The sequence below is a fragment of the Bacidia gigantensis genome (genome assembly GCF_019456465.1).
Source record: "Bacidia gigantensis strain McMullin 20006 chromosome Unknown contig_231, whole genome shotgun sequence".
Taxonomy (NCBI): domain Eukaryota; kingdom Fungi; phylum Ascomycota; class Lecanoromycetes; order Lecanorales; family Ramalinaceae; genus Bacidia; species Bacidia gigantensis.
The window spans coordinates 1,026,996-1,053,217 of record NW_025408598.1 but is presented as its reverse complement, the minus strand read 5'-3'; the positions used below and the strand labels follow the sequence as shown (position 1 = coordinate 1,053,217).

The following is a 26,222-nucleotide window of genomic DNA, read 5'->3' as shown; positions in this document are numbered from 1 at the left end:
ACACAGATATCTACATCTAACATTCATATCAACGACTGATCGATATTTGACTACCTTCATTTGAACTTTCCGATCTTTCCACCACCTAATCCTCTACGTTCGACCCTCTTACTGATTCCCCCTTTAGCCTTTACATTCATCTTCTGCCCATTCGCACCAGTCGCAAATCCTTTCTTCTTTGCTTTACTACCTACAGCACCTTTCCTATTCCCACCGTCCGCAAACCTCACCTTCTTAGCTGCTGCAGCTCCATCCTCCTCACCATCGATATCCATAGCATCACCCCTGTCACGCTTATTGCTGTACTTCAGCCTCCCTCTCTGCCCACGCTGAATGGCATCTTTGCCTTTCACAGCCTCGACGTAGGCGTTGATGCCGCCACCTTCGTCCTCATCTCTCGCATCGAGAGCCATTGCATCATCATTTCCATTCCGATTGCTCCTCGTCACACCACCTCCCTTATCATCATCATCGGAGTCATTATCATTGATGACAAGTTTGCCATCAACCTTTATTTTGCCTTTTCTTTTTGTGCTGGTGGGAGGTTGCTTGGTGGGGACAGGTTTGCGGGAAGAAATGTTTGCAAGGGAACGCCGGTCTAGTAGGTCGAGGGGCTCGTCTTGCGCTTCGGAAATATATGTCTTCGTGCCACTGGCTTTGCGTTTGCTACTGGAGCGTTGGCGGGCCTCAGTCTCGTCATCGGAAGCATCGGAAGAAGATGCACTGCCATAGAGTACTTCGTCATGTTCACTTTCGAATCTGCCTTTGCTGCCATTCGAAGGCTCCTCGGCAACAGAGTCATCTTCAGGGTCATCCTTGTTGTATTGATTCTTCTTCTTCCGACGTTCCCGAGTCTTACGGATATTCTGAATGAGTTTCTTGTCTGCTTCGGGGCAATAACTCTCAATGCTATCATATCCAAAGCGGCGTACTGCACGCTCAAGGATGTGTTTCACTTTTGATCTGAATCGAGCCTTGTGTTCATGACTCCATTGCATAAGACCCGGGATTAAGCCCTCAAGTCGAGGACGTATGAGATCTTCAGGCAGCGAGATAATCGCGACTTTCACAAAACCGAGGACTGCGCGGACAATTTCTCGATTCGTCGACGTGAGGAAGAGCGACATAGTCTGTACAATATCCTCCATGACGTTTCGAGGTAGCCGTAATATGAATTCATGGAGGATACGAGCCAACGCTGTTATGGTAGCTGAGATCATATGCGGGCTATTCCCAACTAAACCTGCCGATACCATGGTGAAAAATTCCTCCAGGCTAGCCTCAGCAACAGGTGCAGAATCGTCCATATGAGGGATCTTTGACTGCTCGATCTTGCCACCTGCGGACACTTTCTGTGCCATGAGTATAAGAAGGTCAAATGCCGTGGTACGGGCCTTATCATTCACTTCCTTACATGCTATCACGACTTCGCTCAAGACCGAAGGAACAAAGTGCAATTCAGTGTCTGGCAGGTGCTCTACGACGACCGTAATGGCGGCCAGACGATCTCGTCTCGCCGACGGCGTCACTGATGATTGCGTATCAAGTAAGAGCAACTGCAGCTCTGAATTGCGGTCTTTGAGCGCCGTTGCACCAACGATAGATTTGCTCAGCCGAGGCAGGAGTTTATAGGCTTTTTTCTGAAGCTGGGCATCACTTTTGAGTGGAAGTGCGTGTGCTGCTAAATTGAACAGGGCAGGAAAAGAATGGCGCGGCAGATAGATGGAAAGTGTGATAACAAGGTCCATAAGGGTATGTGAAGCTGGGGGCATCGTGTCTGTCTGCTTGCGCTCCTGCTTTTCTTGTTGCTTTTGTGCTTGCGTTTGATCTGAAGATTCTCTAAGTGCGTCTTCGAGCATGACAGCTACACGATGGAAGGTTTCGAGGAGTTCCTAAAGGTCGTCAGCCTCATTTCATTCGGCCACTTTCTAGGGCTTGATCACTAACCTTCTCGGGTATGATACTCAGAATGGCATTTATGCACTGGAGAATGTAACCTCTGTATTGTGGTAATGTCTCGCTGTAAACATTGAATAGGACTGCGAGCAAATTGCCTGCGAGCCCAGCTAAATGCTTGAGAGCTTCCTCTGCATCAGGCTTCGTTAGTCGGTGCTGCAAAAGCTGGTTTTCTTTCAAGAGATCACTGGCCACAAAAGCTTGCAATGATTCCACGAGTGTCTGAAGTCCGTTACATATGTTGATACGCAGACTTGTCTGCTTATACAGCAGATTGGCAAGCATTTCAGCAAAGGTCTGATCGAAAGCCTTGGGCACATCTATAGGGAGAGTGCAGTATCCAGGTAAGATGTCCCAGATCTGCTGCACCAGTGTCTCGTAAATCTTGAGCTCCATTGTTTTGTCTGCAGCTCCGTGATCAATTATCCTCTGATACAAGACTTCGCTCAGGGGTACCAATTCCGATCGAAAATGCATAAGGTCAGTATTCTGCACGTGGTCTCGAAGAATAGGCAGAAGCCAGGCTCGTCCAGCTTGGCCAGGTATGGGTTTTGCAAGGCCAAGTGGTAAAATGGCAAGAACGTTTGCGGGTCCCATATTTGATATTGCCTGTCCCAATACCTGATCAATTTCTTTCTTTCCGGAGAACGAATCACTTTCTCGAAGTCCTCCAAGTATCTTAACAATCTCATTAAGTAAGTTCACTGACCTGTATCTGTAGGCGTCAAATGTAGCAGATAACACAGAGAAAACCTCCATCCAGGCGGTCTGATATTTGATACTCAACAAATCTATCGTGGACTTCGCAATGTTCCCCAGTACCTTCTCGTCATAGATACTAGGCTCGATTATGGCGTCTTCAGAGATACAATTTGAAAGGAAGGATATCAAACATTCAGAAGCGCTTTTTCGAATGTTGTAGCTACCTGATGAGCAATATTGCTTCACAGACTCAAAAATTTGGGGGAGCTTTTGAAAGGTCTCTACTTTTTCGACCTGAGCAGAAACAACATAGCCTCTGCTGATGATCGCACACCAGCTCGGTGCTAATTTCTCATTGTCCAAAGCTGGTTTCATCTCCTCAATGACCTGCAACATTTTTGGCAATTTTGTGCTTGCAACCTCCTCAGCCATACCACGAAAGATGGCCTCAAAGATCTCAAAAGCTTGCAGCGTAAGCCATTCGTTGCTGCCCGAAAAATGTATGAGAAGCTCGCAAAGCGGCTCTATCTTTTTACTTGGCCATCCCCTCGATACTGATGCAAGAGAGTGAATGAGTTGCAAAGCATGTATCAGGCCTGGATGACGGTCCTCAGGCAATCTTTTGTACTCCTTTCTCCCCTTCTTTCCCTGAAGGGTAGTAGCTGCAAGTACATCAGTCGCCGTTTTCAGAGCAGCCTCAGCGCACATGTCTGCTGCTGGATGGTCTAAACTTGGACTGGGCGGTGGCGATTGTAGAACGTGAGCGATAGCCTCTTGTGCGCGCTTTCGTACTTTCGGTCTGTGATCATGAGCAAGCACGAGAAGACCAGCAATTGCCCGGCGCGGGCTGATCTGCGTCTGAGAAAGCGCCCATGCTGCGCCATCCTGAGCGAGCAGGAGTGTCTCAAGACAACCAACGGAGGATCTCACAAGTGGCGCTTCCACGTCCGGGCTGGACAGTATCGGCGAAAGACTTGTCAAGATCTGGCTGAATTTGCTTCGTAGCAGCGGAGCTGGCACATGGCTTCCTACAATATCAAGAAGGTATACGACACAAGTAGCAAGCTCTTTGTTGACGAGGCCGTCTTGCCCGGAAATGCATTGGGTGAGGAGAGCGAGGAGGGCAGCAAAATAGGCAGTGGGAGAGAACTCGCAAGATTGCGACTTCAATGTGTCCTCGACCGCGGCTAGCACGACTGCAGTCTGTACACGTTCAGCAGATGATTTAATCGGTCGTGGAAGGTTTCTGCACCTCACGCTGATTCTGAAGCTTTGGAGAGCGAATTTTCTCTAATCTCTCGCTCAGAGACATTATCGCCTACCTCCCAGGAACAGCCCCGCAGCTTCAGGTTCTCGCGTTGTTTCTACGTCGAAGCTGTATGTGAGGATGGTGCGAAAAAATCGTTATCGATAAGAGAGGCCAATTAGCGACGTCTGATAATTTGAAAGAGATAAAGCAAACTCAAAGTGTGCGTTCCTGGCTAAAACTGATATACGTTAGTTGCATGTTGAACAGCAAATTTGCAGCTTGTAGGTATACAAAATCTGTCTACTGTTTCCTCACACCGAAATCTTCAAGATGGTGGCTTAGTGTTTAAGAACATGATCGGGAAATGGTAATTCTTGATTCTGTAATGATGAGAAAGCGGATTCTATGCCGAAGGACACAGAAAAGCACTTGATCTTGACAATGCGATCAGAAATTTAATGTAACTTAAAGAGTGTGCTTGATTATGTAACATTTCAGATTCACGCTATCCATCGACTGTTGATTATTCCGAGATATTCTACTCGAAAGATCGATAATGCGGGTAGAAGCATCGAGCTATGGCTCCAACGGTCGATCGCCATTCTAGGAAGAAGACCCACCCTTGCCTAGAAGTCGTCGAAAATTAGCAACGAGTTTGTGTCGCTAAATGGCAATTTCGGGGTGGATGGGGATGTGGGAATAGTCAATTGCACGAGCGTTGGAATCGACACTTGTGCAAACACTAAACAAAAATCACACTCACGCCCGGCTTCCTTGGCCTTCTCGCTGCCAGGCTCGAATGAGCCACTCGAAGCTTTTCCACCCATAGAGGCAATGTCTTTCTGTATATAGCGTCAACAGCTGATACAGATAGGAGCGGGAACTTCGAACACACCTGCTTGTCAGAATCCATGCTAGCAAAGCCACTGTTCTCCGTCCCAGTCTGCCCGCCCTTTGACGCAACGTTCTTGACGTCCTCAGCGGTACGATTGGCAAAATTGCCTGGGTTCGTATTGTCAGTCATGTTGCTGGTAGTCCGATTAAAGATTCGAGTTTATAAAGCGTAGGAATTATCTGTGGCTGGGTCTGAGTGGGGGAAGACGTGTCACAATAATTATTATGAGCTGACAGATGTGAGCTATATATCTTCTCATGTCGTCGATCCTTAATTTTGACGTAATGAATCGTCGTGATGTCAGCTTGTCCGGCTACTCATCAGCTAAACTTCCGGCGGTGAAGGACTTGGTCCCCACCAGGCCACCAAATATAGTAGTGCCGTTTCCGGTCCGTAGATTAGTATCTAGGCTAGGAGAACATGACGTTTACATCCAGAGACGATTCGCTTCAATAGATGCTTACTGCTCGATCCAGGAAGATGCCGAGCTGTCACATTGAGCTTTGGGCATGAAAATGTAATTCAATGGCGTCAATGAACCACAATGAGGTCGCAATCGTTGATGATGCGCCGGAGCCCTTCCGATTGGCATGAAGATGCAGCATTGCGTCGCTGCGTGTGCCTCCAAAGATCAACGTGAACAAGTCAAATAAGTCGAAGTGTGTGCAAGCTCTCAGACTTTATCGTTAGCGCCAGCAGCTTCAGCCTCTGAAGGAATTGCAGCTTCCCCTCTAGGCACAGATTCCGTGGGACTTGAGGATTGTTGCTTGTTCGTGGTAGCAGCTTGCAATCGTTGGTCCAAGACTTTCAGCGCTAATGCTCTCCTCCTCTCAGCTTCCTCTCTCTTGCCTCCTCTTCGACCGCCTTGGTTCAGCAGACTTGGAAGCCCGGCCTCTCCTCTTGCAGATGCCTGAACGTTGCTTGTCTCAACGTCTTCTGCCGAAAAAGGAGCCAAAATTCGGGCAGTGACTAATGCATTGTATACAACGTCAGCGACAGCAGCTACGGGGCCATGGATTGCGTCGGGCCAAAAGTATGCAAATGCGAACGTCTCTGACGCGTCGCCTCTGATCCTACTAGTGCTAGTCGTTGTACTAGAAAGGTCTGTTTGCTTTTTGTAGAACCTAAGGTATAGCCAGCTCGTGAAAAAGCCCGTCCACGCTAGAACCAGTCCCGTATCGGTGCCAATCACAAATCCCGAGATAGTATTTGCAGCTAGAAATATGGCAGGGAAATGTTTTACACGTATTTTAATAACGCCCTTTAGGATCGTAACCAGATGCTCTGGGACCAGTTGCTTGAAAGCGACCAGAAAAGCACCTTGGAGGGCTACAGAGCCTTGAATGTAGGTCAAACTGGCATTGGAATCAGTAGACGCTCAGCACTTGTCAAAGGGGCTTGATGACTCACGCTCTTGCAGAATCTCGTGTGATGGCAAACCAGAGAATGTAGACGATGGATGCCGCAACATTTGGTATGACAGTCACCAGAAGAAAGAACCTGCCGAATTCGGCTGCTCCCCAAGCTCTTTCCAGGTATTTCCCACCATAGAGGATGGTGGCTGCAGCAATCAGGAAGGTGATGAGATTCTGCTCTGCAAAAGCGGCAGTGACGTAGACCCACGGGTAGAAGACGGACTGTTGAGGCACGAGGGCAAGGAGCTCGCTGGGTAGGGCATGGAAGATATAGCGGGAGGCTTGGTGGGTGGCCGAAATGGCGAGAAGTAGAGCAAGTAAGAGGCGGGTCAAGGGTGGGATGCTGATGCGCACTTGCATCTTGACGAGACTACTGAATAGGGTATTGTTATTGTTTGGATGTCAAACGAGGTGTTCTGGGGTGGTTTCATGCATCGAAACGTGTCTGCACCGAAATTCCTCAGCCTTTGCAGGACGCTAAGGTGGAGGGCACGTACGGAACAGGCGCAGGGATGAGGGAAGGGATGGCAGGGATGCCACAGCCGGGAAGGGGAACTTGAGGACCATCTCGTCACCAATCAAGGCTCCTCCCTAGACCATGGCGCAGTCTCGTCTCACAGTGATCGTGCACGGGTATCGATCATGTTTCCCCAAAGCGATGACATCTCGATAATATATTGCACTTGATGGCCTGGGCCCACCGTACCCATATACAATAGAAGCGTGGTGGGTGTGGGGATCCCATCCAGATCTCCATCATGCATCTAATTGTGACAGGCCCCATTCAGCTAGCCCGGGCCCATAATAAGCAAAGGGCGCGTGTTGCCCGTCGGTAGCCAAACCTTACGACTTAGTCCCGTTTAGTGCGACCCCAGGCCTTGGGAATCTCCATCGGCTCCCCCTTCGTTTTCGATTATTACGCGCCTTTTGCATCTTCAATCATTCATATCCTATTCCCATCTCCATCCACCACCTTGGCATGGCCACCCGTAGTCTGTGTAGATAGAGCGCGATTCTCACCGGTTTGTCAAGATGACAGGTGCATCATTGACCTCCGACCATGTGAATTATCTAATCTGGAGGTGTGTCATTCCTTCTCCATTGGGCCTCCAATGCCGGCCCCATGCTGACCACAGTTCGACAAAGGTATCTTCAAGAATCAGGTGAACATCATCGAGAGGGGCGCGGTAGCTGATCGAGCTTTCTATTAATCTTCTACGACAGGATATGGACATGCCGCAGTCAAACTCCAGCAGTTTTGGATGAGAGAGAAGGACCCGCAGACCCTGCCTTTCGCACAACGAATCGAGCGACGGGCCTTGATCACGTTGGTTCATAAAGGTCTGAAGTACCATCAGATTGAACAATCGCACGCCAAGGTAGGTCGTGACTGATGTTGGTGGTTTTATTTACGATGAATTGCCTCTGAATAGCGGCAGGCGACCGTTGAAGAAGGCACATCCGCCGCCACGTTGTATTTTGGTGCTGAAACGATCCGAGAAGCATCTACGCCCGACCACGAAAAGCTTCAACGGGATGGTCCATTGACACCTCAACAACCACCTGCTGGGCGCAAAGTCCAGCGTGAATTAAATGCATCTTCTTTCCAGACTGACGCCGACCCTGCGCGGAAGCGCGGGCGTCGCACCCAGAATACAGATGCAGCGAATGCCGATGTCATGCAACTGGACCAAAATGGCTACGACTACAATCAAAGGGAAGCACTGGAAGCAGTTTCGCCAGAAGGATACTCAGTCGCTGATGATGGTCAGACCGTCCCCGTCGAAATGGACGTGGACGGGGACGAGCTGGCTGCGGCACAAGATGCGCATCCGATACCGACCTTGACAGATGGACAAAGCATAGCTATCCAAAGCGACAAAGTGGAGAATTTGATTCCGAGAACAACGATCCTAAGTGTTCCAGACAGAGACAGCATCATGCACATCAAGTGGAATCCGCGCAATTCATCGATTTTGGCAACTGGTGGGGATGCGCTATGCCGTCTTTGGCAGGCTGCCCCAGGCGCGGCTTCTGCCGAGCAAATTGACAGTTGCGACATTCTTCAGTCCAACGATTCCTCTTTGGTGACCTCAATGGCCTGGAGTCCAGACGGCTCGTTGTTCGCCATCGCCACTCGGTCCGATCCTTCTGATGTCGTCGGCAACGTATCGACCTGGACAGATACCGGAAAAGCGTTGGACGATCTTACCATCGGCCAAGAAATGGTCATCAAGCTGCGCTGGAATGCCGATGGCAGCCTTCTACTAGGTATCACTTCGTCTGGGGACGGGTCGAGTTCAATCATAGTCTGGGACATGAAAATCTCTCAGCCACTGCCGCCGTTACAATGTGACAAGGTCATCACGGATGCTGTCTGGACAGGTGTAAGTACGATCATGATTTGTGGGCATGGCACCATTGGTCGTTGGGACATCGCTTCTGATCAAGGCATTACGTGGGCGGTCAAAGATGCTCAAATAACCGATCGAAATTGGAGTCACGTCTTTAATGCTTCTCCTGAGAGCGTCGCTATTCTCGAGGAAGAGACCGGCTGTATGGTGTGCCTTGACCCGTACGGAACCATAAGTGGCCTTCAACAAGCTCACGCTGATACTGTTACCGCCGTGACCTATGCATTCAATTCAATGGCGCCACAATCAGCCCCGATCCTTGCGAGTGCGTCTTTAGATGGCACTGTCAAGTATTGGGATCTCGCTACCATGCGGCCCAGACGAGCGTTCAACTTTGGCTCGGATCTTCCACCCTTGGCCGTGGCCTGTAATCATGATGGCTCGCTGTTGGCAGCGGCTAACCAGACCAAAGTCCTCATATGGAACACAACTGGAAAACTTGTCCCTATAGCAAGTTGGAAAGGCGACTTCAGCAAGGCGCCGAAGCCGCAAGCGAATGGCCATAGCGCAGATAGAGACAGTGGGATTGGTGACGACTGGTCTGAAAACGGTATGAATGAGCCAAGCATCTCGCTGGATTGGGATGCGAACGGGAAGAGGCTGGCGCTGGGAGCTGGCAGCCAAGTACGTCGAACATGCCCATGCCCCGTGAACTCTTGCTGACTTGCTCGTTAGATAGCAATCATGGACGTCCAGCCTTGACATGAGAGATCATGGAGATGCGACCTCTATCTTTGACAACAGTCTTGACCATTTAAGCCATCACGAGCAAGCCGAGCGTACCCTACGCATCGAAGGATTCGCGGAAATTTACAGCAATCATTGACCCGTTGCTGCACAACGTAGTCACTGTCTTCACTCTGCTAGAGGATAGCTTTAAGGGCAGACCAAGCTCGACGGCGCAATACAGGGATACGCAGAATCGATCAGACTGCTTTGGTGGTACGAAGGTTGCCCGCGGCAATATCTGGGTCCTGGGACGCCCCTGATGTCGACTGGCAGTGGCGTGCAAGGATAAGCTCTCAATGTGAACGTCGAAAAGTCTCGACTTGACCCAGCTCAAGCGCCACTGGTCTTTTCAAAACGCGGCTGTGAGGAATGCTTTTGTTCCAAGAGTCTCCGGCTCGAGGACCTCTGACTGCAGGTCATGCAGATCTATTCTCAATAGACCAGCTCCTCCACAAAACCAAATGGCATCTCACCGCAGAGCAACTGAGCATGGCACTGTCCATGGAAGTCTGCGGTCAGGACTGTGCCAACGCAACGGTCGTCCTTCCTAACAACGCCGTCCCCAGAACCGTATCACCTTCAAGTGAGGCGCATAGGAATGCTATCGATGCTCCGTACTTAATATCATAATGTGGTACGAATCGAGGCTATTCAACAGAGACAGACACTTCGAGGCCGTGCCTAAAATAGAATTCTTACGCTTGAGCGAGACTCATATTTTTACGAAATGGTATGTATTCAGCGGTATGGCCAACCTCATTGCCTGCAAGGTGGTCCAATGAATAATCACTACGCCCATAGATTCGAGGGCAGACTATGTATATATATGGCATGTTCATTACGATGCTTTGGAGAATACCATTGTGACATTCTGCGCGTTGGGTCTTTTGAATAATAGTCCACGCAGAGTCTGGTCGACATGACGCACGTGAACATCTTCCTTGTCACCTCTAGCAATGGAGCTTCCAAGAACTCGCTTTGGATTCCGACTCCTATCGTAGTCATTATACGTCTCTTCCCAAACCCTCAAAGCAAGCTTCTTGCTGACTTCCGTTCTTCCCTCGTCCTCTCTAGCGTCTCACCCGGCCTCCAGTTGGCCATCGTCTTCCCACTCTTTGAGCTCGAGGCGCATTTAGGCCCCTGTTTCAGGCGGCCGTCCAGCTGCTCAGAAGTGCCGGAAGCCAGCAGGGCTACCATTGCTGTTAGACGAGGTATTCCGCCATCAGCCCCGGCCTCTTTCATCTCTTATTTGATTTCCGCAACAAGAGAGTAGTATCATTCATGCCATACTCGATCGCATCACTTGATCTTTCCCATAACAGTCTCTCCACCCCTCTCCACATAGACTTCACCTGCCTTCTGCTTAACAGCACTCATCAGACCCCTGTCATAATCATCCCTGGTCCTTAAAACGCTCTCCACCCACGTCATCTGCAAATCCCATTTCTCCCGCTTGAATTCTGCATACAGCTCCACCACATCCGCCTTGTCAGCTTCCAGCAGCCTGACCAAGTAATCCACAACTTTCCACTTCGTTTTGATTTCCGCAAAATTAGGGAACTTGCTAAACCAGTCAAAAGCAGTGAGGACATCGTCTTTGAATTTCTCCGTGAACGGATCGCCACGCTTGAATTTGACGGATTTGTTCCTCACGCAAAGTAAATAGCGAACGATTAGCTCCTCGGCCAATTCCTCGATGAAGACGTCAAGAAGTGAAGAATGCAGCACGGATTGATAATCGCCCAGATAATCCTCGAATGTCGTTACTATCCTCTTCATCCCAAATTCCGAGTACCATTTCTGCGTGAAGAACTCGGGCAGCACAGTTCGGAAATCGACCGTGAAAATCAAGCTTACAAAGGTGGCGATACAATGCGTACTTAGATCTACAAACCCATCCTTGAGGTCCTCAGTCTCTGTGTGCGAACGCGCGTTCACGTATTGCGGGCTCACTATCATGTCCAGATCGCGCTGGAAGCGAGTCAGATAGCTGATCTGTCCGTTATCCTCGTTATCATCGATGCAGGCGATCTGGTCATTCGCTATTGCTAGCAGCCAGTCTTGCAATACATGCAACCCTTCCTGCTCGGACGCAGGAGATTGATACCGGGCCACGTCCTCATCAACCATTTTCTGCCAGCTTGCTTGTCGCGATTTGAGGGCTGCAAACATAGAGTCCACAACTCCCTCTGCTACGTCGGTCCGTCCAGACTCGCCGGCGACAAGCAATTGCTCGCGCAACATACGCCACATGTCTCCAAGTGTCTTGGTGCGGAAGTAGCCGTGTTCGTTGGTATCGAGCGAGTCTGGGAGGCGTTCGAGGAAGGATTTCTTGTCGGCAGCAAACATGCGGTCCATCCATTCATCAACAGATCTGACGATGAGTTGGCGGTACTCGCGGATGAGCTCTGTTTCCCGGTTGTCGAGAAGTTGAGGGGAGAGGTCTGGAGCTGCGCATCCCAGTTTGGACATCTTAGCATAGTACCTTTCTACCCAGTCGATGATGCTGAGCATATGCGGCGGGCTGAGTTCAGGATCGTCGATACGCTTGATGAGCCAGTCGTGCATGAGGTTATGGTAGATGTTGGTGTAGGTTTTGAAGATCTTCCATTTCTTGGGCATGAGTTCTACCATGCCCTTCTGAACAGCGAGAAGATCGTTGAAGTACCATTTCATGGATTTGGAAAGCTTGTCCGGTTCTTCAAGAAAATCGTTTTCAATCACCTCAAATTGATTTTGGGCAAAAAGTTCTATGGCCTGTAGAAACTTCTCCTTGTATCCTCGGACTTGTCTGGCACTATTATTCATGGATTTGAAGCGCGACGCAAGGTCCTTGTAGTCTCTTTGCGCGTCTTGAAGTGTCTTGACTTTCTTATCTGCCTTCTCCTCCTCATCAATGATGACTGCCAGTCTAACCACCAGACTCGTCTTTCCACCTTGCACCAATGGTATGAGATTCATGCACGTTTGTCCAAGATGTTCATCGAATATGCCAACAATGTCGTCTAGACGCTCAAAATGAATACGCAACGTATTTTCTAACGATTCGTCCGAGGCACGCTTGATTTGATCCATTGCATCGTCTCTAATGTCTCTCAGTTGTGTTAATCCGTAGTGTATATTCAGAAGATTCGACTGGACCTCCAGATCCTCCGCGTCTTCATGCAGAAGTGTTGACAAATCGTCCAAGCGGCTGTCAAATGATTCGATGTTTGCCTTCATAATCTCGACCTGGCTAAAATTTCTATGGACTTGGGAGACAGCATTGATGTTCGGAAAGTCTCTAATCATGTTTTGTGACTCGGCACACAGCTTGTCGATTTTCATGAGCTCTTCCTTGATCTGATTGACAACTCGCTGCCCATCAGTAATGGCATTCATTCCAGACTGGGTCACCTCCAGTTGCTCTTTGAGCTCAACTTTGAGCTGGCCATCAATTACGGCTTTCTTCCTCGCAAACTCCGACTTGAGGAAGGGGATCTTGTCTAGATCTTCAGGATGCCGAAGAAGCTCGGTCAGCTGGACCTTGACACCATCTGTAGCGTCAGCCATAGCTGACAAGTGTCAGTTGTGCCTGAAAAGGCACGCCTGCTGGTGTAGGGCAGAGAAGGGAGATCTCAATAAGAACCTGCGGAGAAGACCCCCGAAAACGCGGGCTTGGCGCGTCTTCTCCGCTAAGGATTAGCATCACCACTTTTCCTTCACGAGGGTTTGAGCATCGATTTTTTGTGGTCACAAGCCTGTAAGTCGCAGACTTCGAGCGGTGAAGGAAGCAACGTCCCAAGTCCTGACTGACTTTGACTACAGTCTGCAATGGCATTCTTCAGAATTACTCTCATACGCTCCGCAATAGGCCTTCCTCAGAAGACGCGCGGTGTCTTGAACGCTCTCGGCCTCCACAAACGCATGGCGACTGTGTTTCTACCGGTCAATTCTTCCACAGCAGGTCAGATCATGAAAGTGAAAGAGCTAGTCGCCGTGTCTGAAGTGGAGAAGGCTCTTTCAAAGGCCGAAGTCAAAGCTCAGAGAACCCCTGATCCCGGATACTATATCGAAAGTCCTGGGCTAGGGGCCGGATGATGGCAGTTGCTATTTGCACTCAATTTTACATACCTTCAACTCCTGCGACATGTTGCCTCTATTGAAAATACGAGGACGACAATCATCGATTTCATGGAGCAGGACTCAAGGCTATCCTGAAAATACATGAAACTCAAGCTCAACAAAGATCATATTGCCAGACGACCAAGCCGTTTATCCATCCGCAGTTCGGACAGAGACAATTGGCGAGGGTGAATACTTAAAGAGTATATGAGAACGACGATGGCTTGTGACCGCTTGTGACGAACTCTTGGAAGATCGGATGAAATTTGATTTTAAGACCAGGGAAGGGCAGATTGGAGCTTACTACGGTAGAATGAATACAATGAAAGAGCTGAAAAAGTAAAGCTACATAACGCTACAGACGCCCACTCAAATTGCTATATAGGTCTTGATCACTTGGCTGCGCCTGCCCTAGACCGAGGCAAATCTAAAAAATGCTGGAGTCCACGTCAGTGCCCGCGTTTGCCTCCATAGATATGAATCATTATTTGTATCCATTGCTCAATGATTTGTTGTAGCAAGGTTAGCTGATTCAGTGCGTAAAGAATCAAAATAACATTATCGTTAAAAAATGGGGAGCTCCCCAATCCCCACCAGCCTCCGAAACTCACTCACGAGAACGAATATCCGTCCGACAGGTAATTACATAGCTTTGAGTAGAGACATGTAACTCTCAAACGTTCTGTGAGCTACATCAATGCTAAGCATCGCTACAGAATCCGTAACTTGCTCTTTTTCTTCTTTCTCTTGCGATGGACACGAAAGACTGTTCTACAACTCAGAGGGTATGGACTGTTTGGGAGCATATTACAAGCCTACCGATCGGCCAGAAGAATTACTTATGGAGCAGTCTTCAGTCTGCCAGGCGTGCATTCACGAATACAGAAGCAAGTCACAGAAGCAATCTCCAAATTAGAAGAGAAACTTGTTCCTAAAGGTCCCGGAACGAGTCGGTACCTGAAGTTGCCCCATGAAGCTTGGACGGACGAACAGATCAGGACTGAACTTGAAGTCCTCGGGAAGATGGAACACACACGATGGGAAGACGGCCATGTTAGCGGTGCCGTCTATCATGGTGGTGACAACTTGATCAAGATGCAGGCAGAAGCATTCCAGAAGTTCAGCGTTGCGAATCCAATACACCCGGATGTGTTTCCTGGCGTCCGAAAGATGGAAGCAGAGGTTGTGGCAATGGTCTTGTCAATGTTTAACGCGCCTTCAGGAGCTGCCGGCGTGACTACAAGCGGTGGGACAGAGTCGATATTGATGGCTTGCTTGAGCGCCAGGGAGAAGGCGAGGACCGAAAGAGGGGTCACGGAACCAGAAATGTGAGGATTCTATTTTCTGACACTGATCATCCATGCCCGCTGACCGGACGAAAGGATTATTCCAGAGACAGCACATGCTGCTTTTCACAAAGCAGGCTCATATTTCGGCATCAAGGTCCACCATGTGGCATGCCCAGCACCTACCCATACCGTACATATTCCCAGTGTCTCGAGACTCATCAATAGCAACACTATCCTCCTCGTTGGGTCAGCTCCAAATTTTCCACATGGAGTGATCGACGATATAGCTGCACTGTCACGGCTCGCACTTCGAAAGAAAGGGTACCTTCCACTGCATGTTGATTGCTGCCTTGGCTCCTTCCTGGTCCCTTTCCTTGAAAAGGTTGGCTTTCCTACCGTACCCTTTGACTTTAGAGTCAAAGGCGTAACCAGCATCAGCTGTGATACTCATAAATATGGATTTGCACCAAAGGGGAACTCGACTCTGCTCTATCGTAATCCGTCGCTTCGCAAATATCAGTACTTCGTCTCTCCAGGATGGTCTGGAGGTGTCTATGCATCACCCAGCATGGCTGGTTCACGACCAGGTGCACTCATTGCAGGCTGTTGGGCCAGTCTGATGTCTCAGGGCGAAAGTGGATACTCAGAAGCCTGTTCAAAGATTGTCGGAGCTGCAAAGAAGATCGAAACAGCTATTCGCGAGAACCCGATACTACATGACGATCTCAGCATCATCGGGAGGCCGCTCGTGAGTGTTGTAGCATTCACGTCCAAGAGCTTAAATATCTACGACTTGGCAGACGCAATGTCCGCGAAGGGTTGGCATTTGAATGCGCTCCAGAACCCACCTGGAATTCACGTAGCCGTGACTTTACCAATAGTAGCCGCCGTGGATCAGCTCATAGCGGACATTGTAGCCGTTGTCGAAGAGGAGAAGGAGCAGGAGAGAGTTCGAATTGCTGAAGGCAAGAAGGCACATGGTGGAGCCAAAGGAGATGCAGCCGCTCTCTACGGCGTGGCTGGTAGTATCCCCGATAAGACTGTGGTTGTGCAACTAGCGGGAGGGTTCCTGGACACTCTGTACAAAGCGTGAAGATACACGTTGTGTATGTAAGTATTATGAAGACATGAGCTATGAAGGGTAAGAGATGATCGGCCAGCAACAGAGTATATCTAGCGTTGCTGCCTAGATTTCCTCTCTACCCAGCTACCATGAATCTCCGGTTGAGTTCTCTTCCCCTTCTATCTCCTAGGAGCCTTTCACAATGTTGCACAATCAACGAACGCTTAGGTCGACGCCAAAAGGGGAGCCAGAATTGTCGAGCAAGACAGTATTCGCTTCGCCCATCTCTTTTGAGAATACTTCGACATCCCTCAGCCAAGTAGAAGCTCTTGAATATATACCCCTCGGGGATATTTTGCACAGTGTCGATGCTTCTGAAAACAATATCCTCCGTCGAAAACAGCGCAAACTAGCAGCGACTACAGCATCAACATACAGTCTCTATTCAGCTAATCCAATGCATCTGAATGCTCTCAACTCAACCCTGATATTCGCCCAGCACGAGGCAGGCACTGCGGTCTGCATCCATCCTGATGGCTGGCTCCTCACGTGCTCCCACTGCATCGGCGAAAGCCCCATCGAATGGCAGGCCAATAAGCGCAAATGGCTCCTATACTATACGGGTCTAGCTGTGCAAGCTGAATGCCGAGCTTGGGACCCCATTCGCGATCTCGCCCTTCTCAAAATTGTCATCATAGAAATCACTCAACCCGGACCACAGCACATACCTGTCTTCGCTCATTTACCGCTAGCTTTTGCAGTACCCAAGATCAGAACACCAATCTTCTGCCTTGGCCAGCCCGGTGCGGAAGATCTCGAATCGGACACTTACCGTAAGACGAAATACAACCTCACTGAGCTCTCTGAGGGTAAGTATTATGGAATAGTAGGAGGTGCGGATCCGCAGAACAACGAAGCGATCGGGACATTGAAGCATGATGCCTGGACTTACTGGGGTCACTCCGGGGCACCACTTGTGAGTGCTCAGAATGGAGAGTTGATAGGGTTGCATTCAAGTTGGGATGAATTGACGGGCATGAGACACGGGATTCCGCTTGAGGCTCTAGGTGCCTTCGTGAGCAAGTACTTGGGTAGTGAAGGCGACATTCGTGGAGGGATGAATGTAGCAGACAAGGGAAAGCAGAAGGAAGTGATTGATCTGACTGCTGAAAGTGATTAGCTTGCCCGACAGGCCCTCAATTTCAGCGATCCCTTCGCACAAGCACCAGGCAGTCTGTCCCCCAAGATTTGGAAGTGGGTCAATATTTAGTCTGGAAAAACGTTCTGGGATAAGCATGGCCTTTCTTGGTGAGCATCCGATCCATCATCCAGTTCTACTTCACCCGCCCAGCGGCGCAGGACCAAGTGTCTTTATGGAAATCTCACAACGCTTCTACAGCCTGTATTCCCCGTTCTCTACCAGCGGTGGCTCCGTACAGCCAGTCATAGCCGTAGTAGTTGCTCATGATCTCATCCTCAGGGGAATGCTTTGCCTTACCATAAGCTACGCCAACCCTCAAGCTTTGCATCTGATCCAGCGGAACCTCTCTGCCTTTCTATGAAATAATTCAGCAAGAAACACTTGACTCTAATTGGGATGGCGATTCGCTCAACATATGGTGACTCGCCAGTCTAGGTTTTTCTTCAACCACTCCTCTACCTGGCCGACCTGCATGTTGTTTAAGTCTGTTACGCCTTCATCCCTTACACGCTGGATCAGTGGCGTCGTGATTGGCACTTGACCTGTCGATAATGCTTTCTCTTTGCGCTGATCGTCACAATTCTGGCATCGAGGATTAGGTGCAGAGAAGTTGTAGACACCTCCAACATATTCAGGACTCATGTACTGGTTCACAACACTGACCTCAGAGGCTGGCTTGAACAAGATACTCACTAAGTATGGAGCACCTTCCAATTCGAACCTATCATAGGTGACGTTGACTACGTAGTCTTCAGCGTGCGAAGTGCTAGCTGAGCCAAGTTCATCGCCGAGGTCTAGCCAGAGGTTTCGAGTCGAAGCACACAAAGTGTTCATCTTCGCTTTGAGGTCTTCGATGTAGAGTTTCCGATCGTATATACCATTAGGTGAGTACTTTGGATCCCACGGCGTCAACTCAGTGTAGGTATATCCAGTGCTGTACCAGTCGCGGATCATGTCGGAATCGTAAGGTCTACCTTGTAGATCATCGAACGGCCTCAGCTTGACGTCTGGCGAGTTAGTTGTCTGCTTTGCAATGGAGTAAGTTCCCTCCTCGTCCTTCTCCTTAGTGTTTTCGAACCATGAATCGGGATATAATTCTTGCCAAATAGCAAATTGGCGATCTATGTTGCTAAAAAGCGACTCAGCATGATCTATCCTGAAAATCAATGAGGCTTCTTACGCGTGATGTAGCCAGAAGATTGGGTCAAACGCAGAGACAGGCACCTCAGTCATGTGGCCATCCATCGTCTTACCAGTCTTAGGATTGACACCCTGCCCACCAATCCAATTGTGCACATTATTATGCACACCTTCGATCGAGAGGAAGTACTGAGGGTTTTGACCCTTTTCAAGAGCTGTAGATGCAAACTTCGAATAATCCGAAAAGTACTCCTCGGAAAAGAATCGATAGACTGCTTCAGCCAGGGTATCTTTGTACACAGGATTATCTGGATCCTTGTTCTGATACCAACCATGCCCTCGGAGTGCTTCCTCAACCTTAGCGTTATCCTGAAAGCCCTCCACGAAGTCGGTTGGGTATGGCGTAGCGTCCTTGTCGGGAGCATCGACATAACGACTAGTGCCATAGCATGCTTCGAACTTGCACCCCATCAGCACTGAAACCTGACAAGGATGAGGTAGACTTCACCATAGCTGAATAATCAAAGGTTCCGGCGGGCTTCTCGGCGTAGTGATGTACTCCGTGCTTACCCATGACTTCGTTGTTCGGCATGACAAATTGATACATAGGGTTACGCACTTTCAAAGGACCTGTCGACGTCATGATATCAAGTTCCTTGTCTTTCACAATCTTAGGCACGGTGTAAGTCTTCAAGCCGTGGTCAACAGACTTCCTCTCAGCCCAGTCCCAGTAAGGAAGACGCCATTGCCTTGCAGAAGCCCGCAATCGATCTTGAAGCCCTCCAGTAATGGGATACTTTGGAACTACTTTTTCAAGCATGATGTCTTAAATTGCTTTCTAGATGAGAAATCAGCATCCTTTTGCTCTCAGTAACAACATTGCCCTAACAAACCTCGTACAACAGCAAATAAGGGCGGTGCCATGTGGGAAAAAGGATGCTTCCGTGGGTGCAGTATCCACGATACGGTGTCGCAGGCTCCGCTTTCTCACCCCATGGTTCCCAAGGCTGTCCAGGAATACCTGCCATACTTCAATCGAAGATGCGCGTACTCTGTCCGCGTAGAAAGCCCACCTGCGATCTGGAAATATGACATTTGCTCCGTTACAGGCACGGCTTGAAACGCCAAGAGAGCCTCAATAAAGAGCTGCTGCTGGTCCACGTGAACTTGATCAGATGAAGACCACCATGTGTCCACCTCCAGCCTGATTGGTACGGGCTTTGGCGGAGGGTCATTGGAAGTCAGTGGCTTTTGCTCGGATGCCATGATAGCGATCGCAGCTGCGTGTGTTCAATATCAGATGGTTGGGCTGATTGAAAAGTCTCAGAGAAGCTGAAGTCATTTTCATAAAGGCTTTCTCCATGGCCTTTATAAGCTCTCACTCGGCCACGGAACATGGGCCCGACTTCCATGCAGGCAGACCCCCTTCTTCAGGGTGGTCACGGGATTTTGCATCATGATAGTCATCTCAGCTACCTTGAACATGCATTTGACATAATTTGTGGAAATAGATGCGTCCCACGGCAGCGATTCTGGCTGAGTTTTGCGACCAAAGCGAAGATAAAGCACACGCAAGCTCAATACTATAGGCCAAAAGTGAGGACGCTATCAAGTCAACAGTTAATCAATTGAGCAATATTTCCTGATAGCTTGGTGGGGTATTCGTTTCCCCAACGCATGTGCTGTTGATAGGTTTTGTGGCTGGACAGTTGTGAGCTGAAATAGACCGAAAGGAGGTATGCCTAGCCAAATCGGCAGATAGTCGCATACCTAATAGATTCTAGGCCTTTGCTATTGATCCAGTTACTCACTCATGCAAAAACGCAGGATGAGTCACTACTGTGGGATAGCTGATTCCTTTTTCTTCGAGAGATCAGAGAGCAACGACGTGAAAGACGAGAAGCGATTGAGCACAGCCAACAGGATTGATTTTCGCTCGTACAATAGCTTATTAGCAGCAAGTCTCGAGCAGCCTCACTTAGTCTCTTAACTCGTCTCTACTTCTTCCTCAACAACTGTGATCCTTGCCAATGTCACATGCGTCTTTCTGGTGCCCTCCTTTCCAGCTTCTGTTTTGAATTTCTCTACCGTCTGCGAAGTCATGCTCTCTGTAGCCCCCTTTAGCGTAACCCTGAAGCTTTTCCCCTCGTCCTCCGTTATCATTTTCCTGGCTTCGTCGTCGGAACCTTCTAAGTCTGGACTCCCAAGCTCGTCGTCGCTGGGAGGCTTGTAGCCGATTACGTAACCGTTCTTTGTTTTGCGACCCTTCTTCTTCTTGTGGTCTCTGCTTGTGCCTCTGGGGTCGCCTGCTGGGCTAGAGGTGCGTACGTGGGTTTTGGGGCCCCAAGTGTGGAGTTGTACAGGGTCTGATACTACGTCTTTGTGCTGGTCAACTTCGCCCGAATGCTCCTCTTGCACAACGGTATTGGCATTTGCTACCGGCATCGTGTAGAAGAGAGGTACCATGGGTGCCGTGGCAGCTGCTATAAACGGATGTACACCAACGTTTATGGGTGTAGTTGAAGCAGGATTGCCAAAGCTGTTATTAATTGATTTGAGGCTCGCAGCTAGAGGGTGTGAAGACTCGAGATACGTGGTGCTGCAAGGCACTGCCGAAGCAGGCTCTGGCCCTTTGGTGCGTGTCATCGTACTGACGATTGAAGACGATACTTATGTTTTGGGAAAGATGGAGGAATAAAGGTAAATTGTTCGTGAGTTCCCTCGAAGGTTTTGTAATCTTACAGCAAAGTTGTACTGGCGACTGCACAAAGGTATTCGAGAATTCAGGGATGACAAGTTACGAACTTGTGTCGTGCAGAGTCTTGACAAATGAGACAGCCGTAGCTCCTGACTTCACTTCTCATACTTGACTCAGACCAACAATGACGACACGCTCTCACATGTTCAAGGAGGCGCATCACGAAGCGATGGCTACGATAACTCTGATGGATGAGATTCATATAAGAGACACTTACAGATTACCTCAACTTCCAATGCCCCTCCCTGCGGTGAAAATCTCGTTAAATATGAACAAGTGCGAAAGAAAGAGGCTATTGTACACTTCCCCTTCTTCCTCCATTGGGTATCATACTACACCATACATAGCCTTGAGCAATGGCTCCCTTCAGCCTAAAGCGACTCGCATCTCCACGTCTTCATCATTGTCTGGGGTATCATCAGCGTCCGCCGCCGGACTGTTTGCAAAATCTTCAAGATCCAAGTGCTTCGATGCTGTTGGAGTGGACTTCTTCTTCGCCTCGGTCTCTGTTACATGAATTTCACTACCCGATTCTGGAGCTCCGCCTTGTTCAGCTTCTTCTAAGCTATCATCTTGCGAAATATCATGTCCATCCCAACTGTGTCGTTCATCATCAGAGTCATCGTCATGAACAACTTCAAGATTCTCAGTACTACTCAGTGGTTCGGTATCATCTTTGCCGGTGGAATATTCGGCCTCGGCTTTTTGCTGGCTATGTAACGCCAGGCGAGCTGCAAGCTGGCGACGAGCACGGCTGGGCGGAAGATTGAGTGGTGGAGGGGCGGGTGGTGGATCGCTAGGAGGTGAGGTGCTTGAATTAAGATGCGACGAAAGGAACTGCGGCAGGAAGGTTAGCCATGCCCATCCAAATGGCATAATAGGAGATTGTTCTCGGAAAGATGAAAAAGCCTGGTAAGGCGGATCTTTGGTCACTGCCGAGATTGTATGGCATGAATGGAAAGGGCGTGGCTCCTTACAGCATCCTGGCCAGCGCCAGTATCCCCCTCCTCCATCTCCTCCATCTCTTCATCCTCCTCATCGCTTGAGCTTCCAAAGCCACTTAATAGAGAGCCACTACCAAGGCCAAAGCCACCATTGGATGTCCCACTTCCATTACTTGCAAGGTCCATTGAGTCAAGACCGGTGGCGCCACCATTGAGACCTGCATTCGCGAGAACGCTCGAAGTGCCCCCTCCAAAACTGCTGCCTGCGGCATTGACTGCATTCAGCACAGCTTGACGCGGACCTAATGATGTATCTGGTCGTACGCCTCCAAGAATAGCGTTGTCCCTTTCTCGTGTCTCGGAGAGGGTATGTTCAACATATTCATTCCATGACTGGCTTGTCACTTTCTCGAGCACGACCGAGGAAAGTAACTCTGGAGGGTTTCGGTCGCTGAACTTGACGACTTCTTCTGCTACAAGTGTAAGGTGGCCCATGTAGCCAAGACGCATGTTGGTCTTTCTTTGGGCTTCGTCACTTTGCGCTTGACCCTCTATAATTCGCTGCGTGATACGTCCGCTCTGAAAAAGATCAATGGAGAGCAAACGATTATAGCCCCTATCCATCGGGCCATTGAAGACCTGCTGGACAACATCATAAACCACATTGTGTAGAAAATTGTTCCAAGTGAATCGAAAGAAGAAGTCCTAGGAAGATTGGTTAGTAAGAACAAAGTTGGGCTTCACAAAGGTCTCTTACGAGTATTGTTGGCACCACCTGATGCTCAACAAACATGATTTTGAGGAAATCGCCAACCATGGGTTGGCCATCGAAGTCGTACTCGAATTGCGGGTTGAAAGCCTGGTCGCTGCTTGCTGCGTTGATGGAACGAAAGCTGTCTCCGTCTTCGCCTTGGATGGTGTTAATGGTCTCTGGACTCTGAGGCTCAATCAATTCCCCCCCGCAACGAGGCAGGCCTTTCATCACTGTTTGATGCGCTCTCCAATCCACCTGCAAAAAGCGGTGCAGGCTTGTCCTCAGGATGGGGAGAGAAGTCTTGGGCCATATCCGTCTCCTCTAATGCTCTATGTTGATCTTGATCACGTTTCGGTAGCGGCGGCGCGGCATCGATTTGATTACTGCCAGGAAGTTCCGGGACTGTTGAATCTGACGACTCATCAGAGCTTGAGTCGTGGTTCGTCATAGCTATATCATTGTCAACAGCAAGACTTCCTACGGCGGTTGTCAGACCAGAAGTGGGCGAAGTGGGAGACGCCGAAGAATGAGGGTGCAACGGCTCAGGAACAGCGTCTTCAGGTATGCCGATGTCTTTTTCGTCGACCGCTTCAAGTCTTGGGGAAGTAAGAGGCTCGTCGACAAATTCTTCATCCAGATCGAGGCGTGGCTTTGTTGACTTCGAGAGCTCGGGAATCGTTGCTGGTGTCGCTTCTATTTCAAAAAGAGGCTTTTCGTCAAAATCATCCTTGATCTCATCGACCTCCTCGGCAGGATGGCCGACATCTTCAAAGCCATCATCTTCGGACGAGTTATTAGCCACACCCAGTTTTCTAGTCTCTTCGTTGGCTAGACCTGGTCCTAGGGGTGATACGCCGTTTGTAAACGGTGCGCTGTCTTCGGAGAACTCAGTCACAGCAGAGTCTGGAGGCCGGATTTGTTTAAGCTGCCCCTGCGCTCTCAGCCTTTCCCTCTCTTCGTCTCGCTGACGTATATATGCTTCGCTGCCACGTTCATTGAGAAGCCCCATATTGCTACAGTGAAGCAATTCGGCCATCAACTCGCAGGTTTTGAATCTATCGAACCCGAGTGGCTCGATCTTGTTTCCAAAAGCAACGCCTAGCTCTTTCCTTTTCACTTGGACTTTACCATCTCGACCAGGAGCAGCATGTGTTGGACTTAGCAGGAGCTCCATGAAATCCGGTACTCTTTCGGCGAAACATCGCAACATAGTGCCGAGGTATATTGGATCGTTGCTTGAGGGGATTGAATCTGGAGCAGATACCATATCGGGATCGTAATCCGAGTTATTCTTTCTTATGATTTCGATTATCAACCCAACCCCCACCGTAAGAGGGTTGCCGCCCCTTAGCATGTTTGACAACAATTTTTCCATACACGTTTTCGATACAAGTTGTCTTGTCAAGTTGTTGGGCCCTATACAAGATTGTTCATTTTGTGAAGCATTGGCAGAAATCGTGACGATGGCCTTCAGGAAGTCTCCTGCAGCAGTTTGAGTACTTGGTGGGTGGTCTTCCTCCAAGAATGACAGCAACCTAGGTATGACATCTTGACTTTGTAGCCACTACAATGAATTAGTGAATTGCCGGCGCAAGTGTTTTTATAGAAGCCTTACGTCAACCACGCCAAAGCCACCCTCGCTTTTCTCCATACTGATGATTTTCAATAATAGGTCCATGATAGCAGCGCAGTCAATGTGCTGGAGCATCGCTGGGATGACAAAATCGAGAGACTGTAGAAATGAGACCATTCGGTCTGTCCTCTTGTCCAGTAATGTCTCATTGATTTTTGTGAAGTACCCAGCCTCAGTGGCATCAAGTGGAGCTTCTGTCCGCAGAAAGTCCCAGAAAGTCCTGAGCAATTGGTGACTTTCCAATAATGACTCCGTGATAGACCATGTTTCGGAGGAAAGAACCTCGCATGCAGTGTAAGCAAGCTTCGTCCGGGTTTTGTCTGCCTTCTCCCAATCTTCAACGTCCTCTCGTCGTCTAGATTTCTCTTTCTTGTCTCTAGACCTTCGGAACGGGCTCATTGACTTCTCTCGCAACTGATCCTCATCCTCGGTTTCCTCTACTTCCTCGTCCTCCTCCGGTCTCGGCGTTTCCGGAGCGGTCACATACTCTAATAATCGCCGCAGCACGTTCTCGTCCCGAAGAAATTCAATGAGCTTCGAGTTTGATTGTTTCAATTCTTGGATGAGATCTGCCTCATCGAGGACCTCTTCGAGGGTGACATCTGGCTTCTCAAGGATGTTGTTGAGAGTGGATATATTTGCATATCCACCGAAGCGCCAGAACATTTTCACTACACCTACTTAATCAAAGTGAGATGTTTGAAGGTTCAATTGGCACCTGGTGTGATGGGACCGTAGGAAGGGAGCTTGTGAGCCTTGATCCATCAACCCGGACAATTTCGTTTGAAGTCTGCGGTCTCGATTCAGGCGGGTGATGATATTGCAACTTGCTCATGAGCAGCGAGCTTGTACCACTAGTGTAGTTCAGTCAGATGCATAGGGAATCAGCTGAATTGCGGTGGTGGAATTGACAAATCGGCCCGGCACCAGATGGTAATGGTTTAATTACAGAGTGGAGGGAGGGTTTGCCGTTAAGGATAGCTCTGCGATATACAGCTCCACTACCGAGATCAGATAGGCTTTAGATAACAGAGATTGCTTTGATTTGTATAATTGGACTTTTTCATTGGAAGCTCTGGTGATGGTAGCGAACAAGTCCGCATTAATTGATGGCAGATTTCTGCTTACTTTACTTTTGCACGTGAGGCTTCAGCCCTACGTCAATGACGCTAGGCACCCTCAGGCAACCTCTGTGGATTGTCCTTCCTGAACACGATAGCTATAGTTTGCGACTTCGACATGCGTCATCACGAAATCTAAACCGAGCCTGGTTCTTTACTTACAGCGAACTGCCGTGCGTTGACGTTTCCGACATAGAGAGCTCGGATCCAATCTCTTCCTGCCAGCGTGGTAAGATCAATCGGCAAATGTCATCGAAGGTGCTCTAGCATCAGGAGCGACCGTTTGAATGATGATATGTGCTGATTGTGTTGTCCATTTTGTGCAAACCTCTCTCTCGTTCGTTGTTGATCTATTGTTGCCACAACGTGTCGAAGCAAAGGTTGTCAGCGTCTCCATCGTAGTCAGCTATTTCGCTCGTCATTTCACATTTTCCTGTCCTCTCCAGCTCTTCTACTACAGTCTCAAATTCAAAGATCATGTGCTGCACGGCTTCCAAGAGTTCGTAGTGGGCTCCAGACACGACTGAATTTTTCACACGTAGTAGCCAGATTCATCTGGCACTTTACGTGGATCTCCAGCAGTCATTCTCAAGCAGCTCTTACAACAGATAAAATCCCTGCTTCATTCTCGAATTTACCGTACGAGAGCTACGTTTGATTGATGAGCGCATATCTCATAGCGGAAATAGCCTATTCTCAAAGCATTCTTGACGTCTTTCCATGGTTGTGTTCCGCTCAACAGCGTACTTGGCGGACCCAGTACGGTAGCCAGACTTGTAAATGCATGTCATCGTTTTTCATTTGACAATCTCAACAGTGAAGCGCATGATTATGTTCATGGCTTGAGCACGCACC

The 26,222-nt window shown here is 49.1% G+C and overlaps 10 protein-coding genes across 10 annotated transcripts; 4 read left to right on the top strand and 6 right to left on the bottom strand.

Annotated features, from left to right (window-relative positions):
• Positions 1–56: 56 nt before the first annotated feature.
• Positions 57–4,931, bottom strand: KY384_004339 (uncharacterized protein; the record flags this gene model as incomplete). The annotated part of the gene is made up of 4 exons (XM_044812845.1): positions 57–1,892; positions 1,948–3,861; positions 4,651–4,749; positions 4,803–4,931. 4 exons carry the CDS (start codon positions 4,929–4,931, stop codon positions 57–59), a joined length of 3,978 nt encoding a protein of 1,325 aa, XP_044670265.1.
• A 544-nt stretch (positions 4,932–5,475) lies between these two features.
• KY384_004338 (uncharacterized protein) lies at positions 5,476–6,577 on the bottom strand (the record flags this gene model as incomplete). Its single annotated transcript, XM_044812844.1, has 2 exons — positions 5,476–6,157; positions 6,213–6,577. 2 exons carry the CDS (start codon positions 6,575–6,577, stop codon positions 5,476–5,478), a joined length of 1,047 nt encoding a protein of 348 aa, XP_044670264.1.
• Positions 6,578–7,479: 902 nt separating this feature from the next.
• Positions 7,480–9,333, top strand: KY384_004337 (uncharacterized protein; the record flags this gene model as incomplete). The annotated part of the gene is made up of 3 exons (XM_044812843.1): positions 7,480–7,596; positions 7,657–9,255; positions 9,307–9,333. 3 exons carry the CDS (start codon positions 7,480–7,482, stop codon positions 9,331–9,333), a joined length of 1,743 nt encoding a protein of 580 aa, XP_044670263.1.
• A 1,326-nt stretch (positions 9,334–10,659) lies between these two features.
• On the bottom strand, positions 10,660–12,912 carry KY384_004336 (uncharacterized protein; the record flags this gene model as incomplete). Its single annotated transcript, XM_044812842.1, has 1 exon — positions 10,660–12,912. The coding sequence occupies one exon, from the start codon at positions 12,910–12,912 to the stop codon at positions 10,660–10,662; it is 2,253 nt and encodes a 750-aa protein (XP_044670262.1).
• A 261-nt stretch (positions 12,913–13,173) lies between these two features.
• KY384_004335 (uncharacterized protein) lies at positions 13,174–13,440 on the top strand (the record flags this gene model as incomplete). The annotated part of the gene is made up of 2 exons (XM_044812841.1): positions 13,174–13,234; positions 13,307–13,440. 2 exons carry the CDS (start codon positions 13,174–13,176, stop codon positions 13,438–13,440), a joined length of 195 nt encoding a protein of 64 aa, XP_044670261.1.
• A 595-nt stretch (positions 13,441–14,035) lies between these two features.
• On the top strand, positions 14,036–15,846 carry KY384_004334 (uncharacterized protein; the record flags this gene model as incomplete). Its single annotated transcript, XM_044812840.1, has 3 exons — positions 14,036–14,130; positions 14,181–14,792; positions 14,847–15,846. 3 exons carry the CDS (start codon positions 14,036–14,038, stop codon positions 15,844–15,846), a joined length of 1,707 nt encoding a protein of 568 aa, XP_044670260.1.
• A 172-nt stretch (positions 15,847–16,018) lies between these two features.
• On the top strand, positions 16,019–16,996 carry KY384_004333 (uncharacterized protein; the record flags this gene model as incomplete). Its single annotated transcript, XM_044812839.1, has 1 exon — positions 16,019–16,996. The coding sequence occupies one exon, from the start codon at positions 16,019–16,021 to the stop codon at positions 16,994–16,996; it is 978 nt and encodes a 325-aa protein (XP_044670259.1).
• A 202-nt stretch (positions 16,997–17,198) lies between these two features.
• Positions 17,199–18,977, bottom strand: KY384_004332 (uncharacterized protein; the record flags this gene model as incomplete). The annotated part of the gene is made up of 4 exons (XM_044812838.1): positions 17,199–17,372; positions 17,477–18,146; positions 18,198–18,616; positions 18,666–18,977. The coding sequence occupies 4 exons, from the start codon at positions 18,975–18,977 to the stop codon at positions 17,199–17,201; spliced, it is 1,575 nt and encodes a 524-aa protein (XP_044670258.1).
• Positions 18,978–20,143: 1,166 nt separating this feature from the next.
• Positions 20,144–20,803, bottom strand: KY384_004331 (uncharacterized protein; the record flags this gene model as incomplete). Its single annotated transcript, XM_044812837.1, has 1 exon — positions 20,144–20,803. The coding sequence occupies one exon, from the start codon at positions 20,801–20,803 to the stop codon at positions 20,144–20,146; it is 660 nt and encodes a 219-aa protein (XP_044670257.1).
• Positions 20,804–21,281: 478 nt separating this feature from the next.
• KY384_004330 (uncharacterized protein) lies at positions 21,282–24,912 on the bottom strand (the record flags this gene model as incomplete). Its single annotated transcript, XM_044812836.1, has 5 exons — positions 21,282–21,752; positions 21,893–22,564; positions 22,617–22,789; positions 22,845–24,177; positions 24,229–24,912. The coding sequence occupies 5 exons, from the start codon at positions 24,910–24,912 to the stop codon at positions 21,282–21,284; spliced, it is 3,333 nt and encodes a 1,110-aa protein (XP_044670256.1).
• Positions 24,913–26,222: the final 1,310 nt, after the last annotated feature.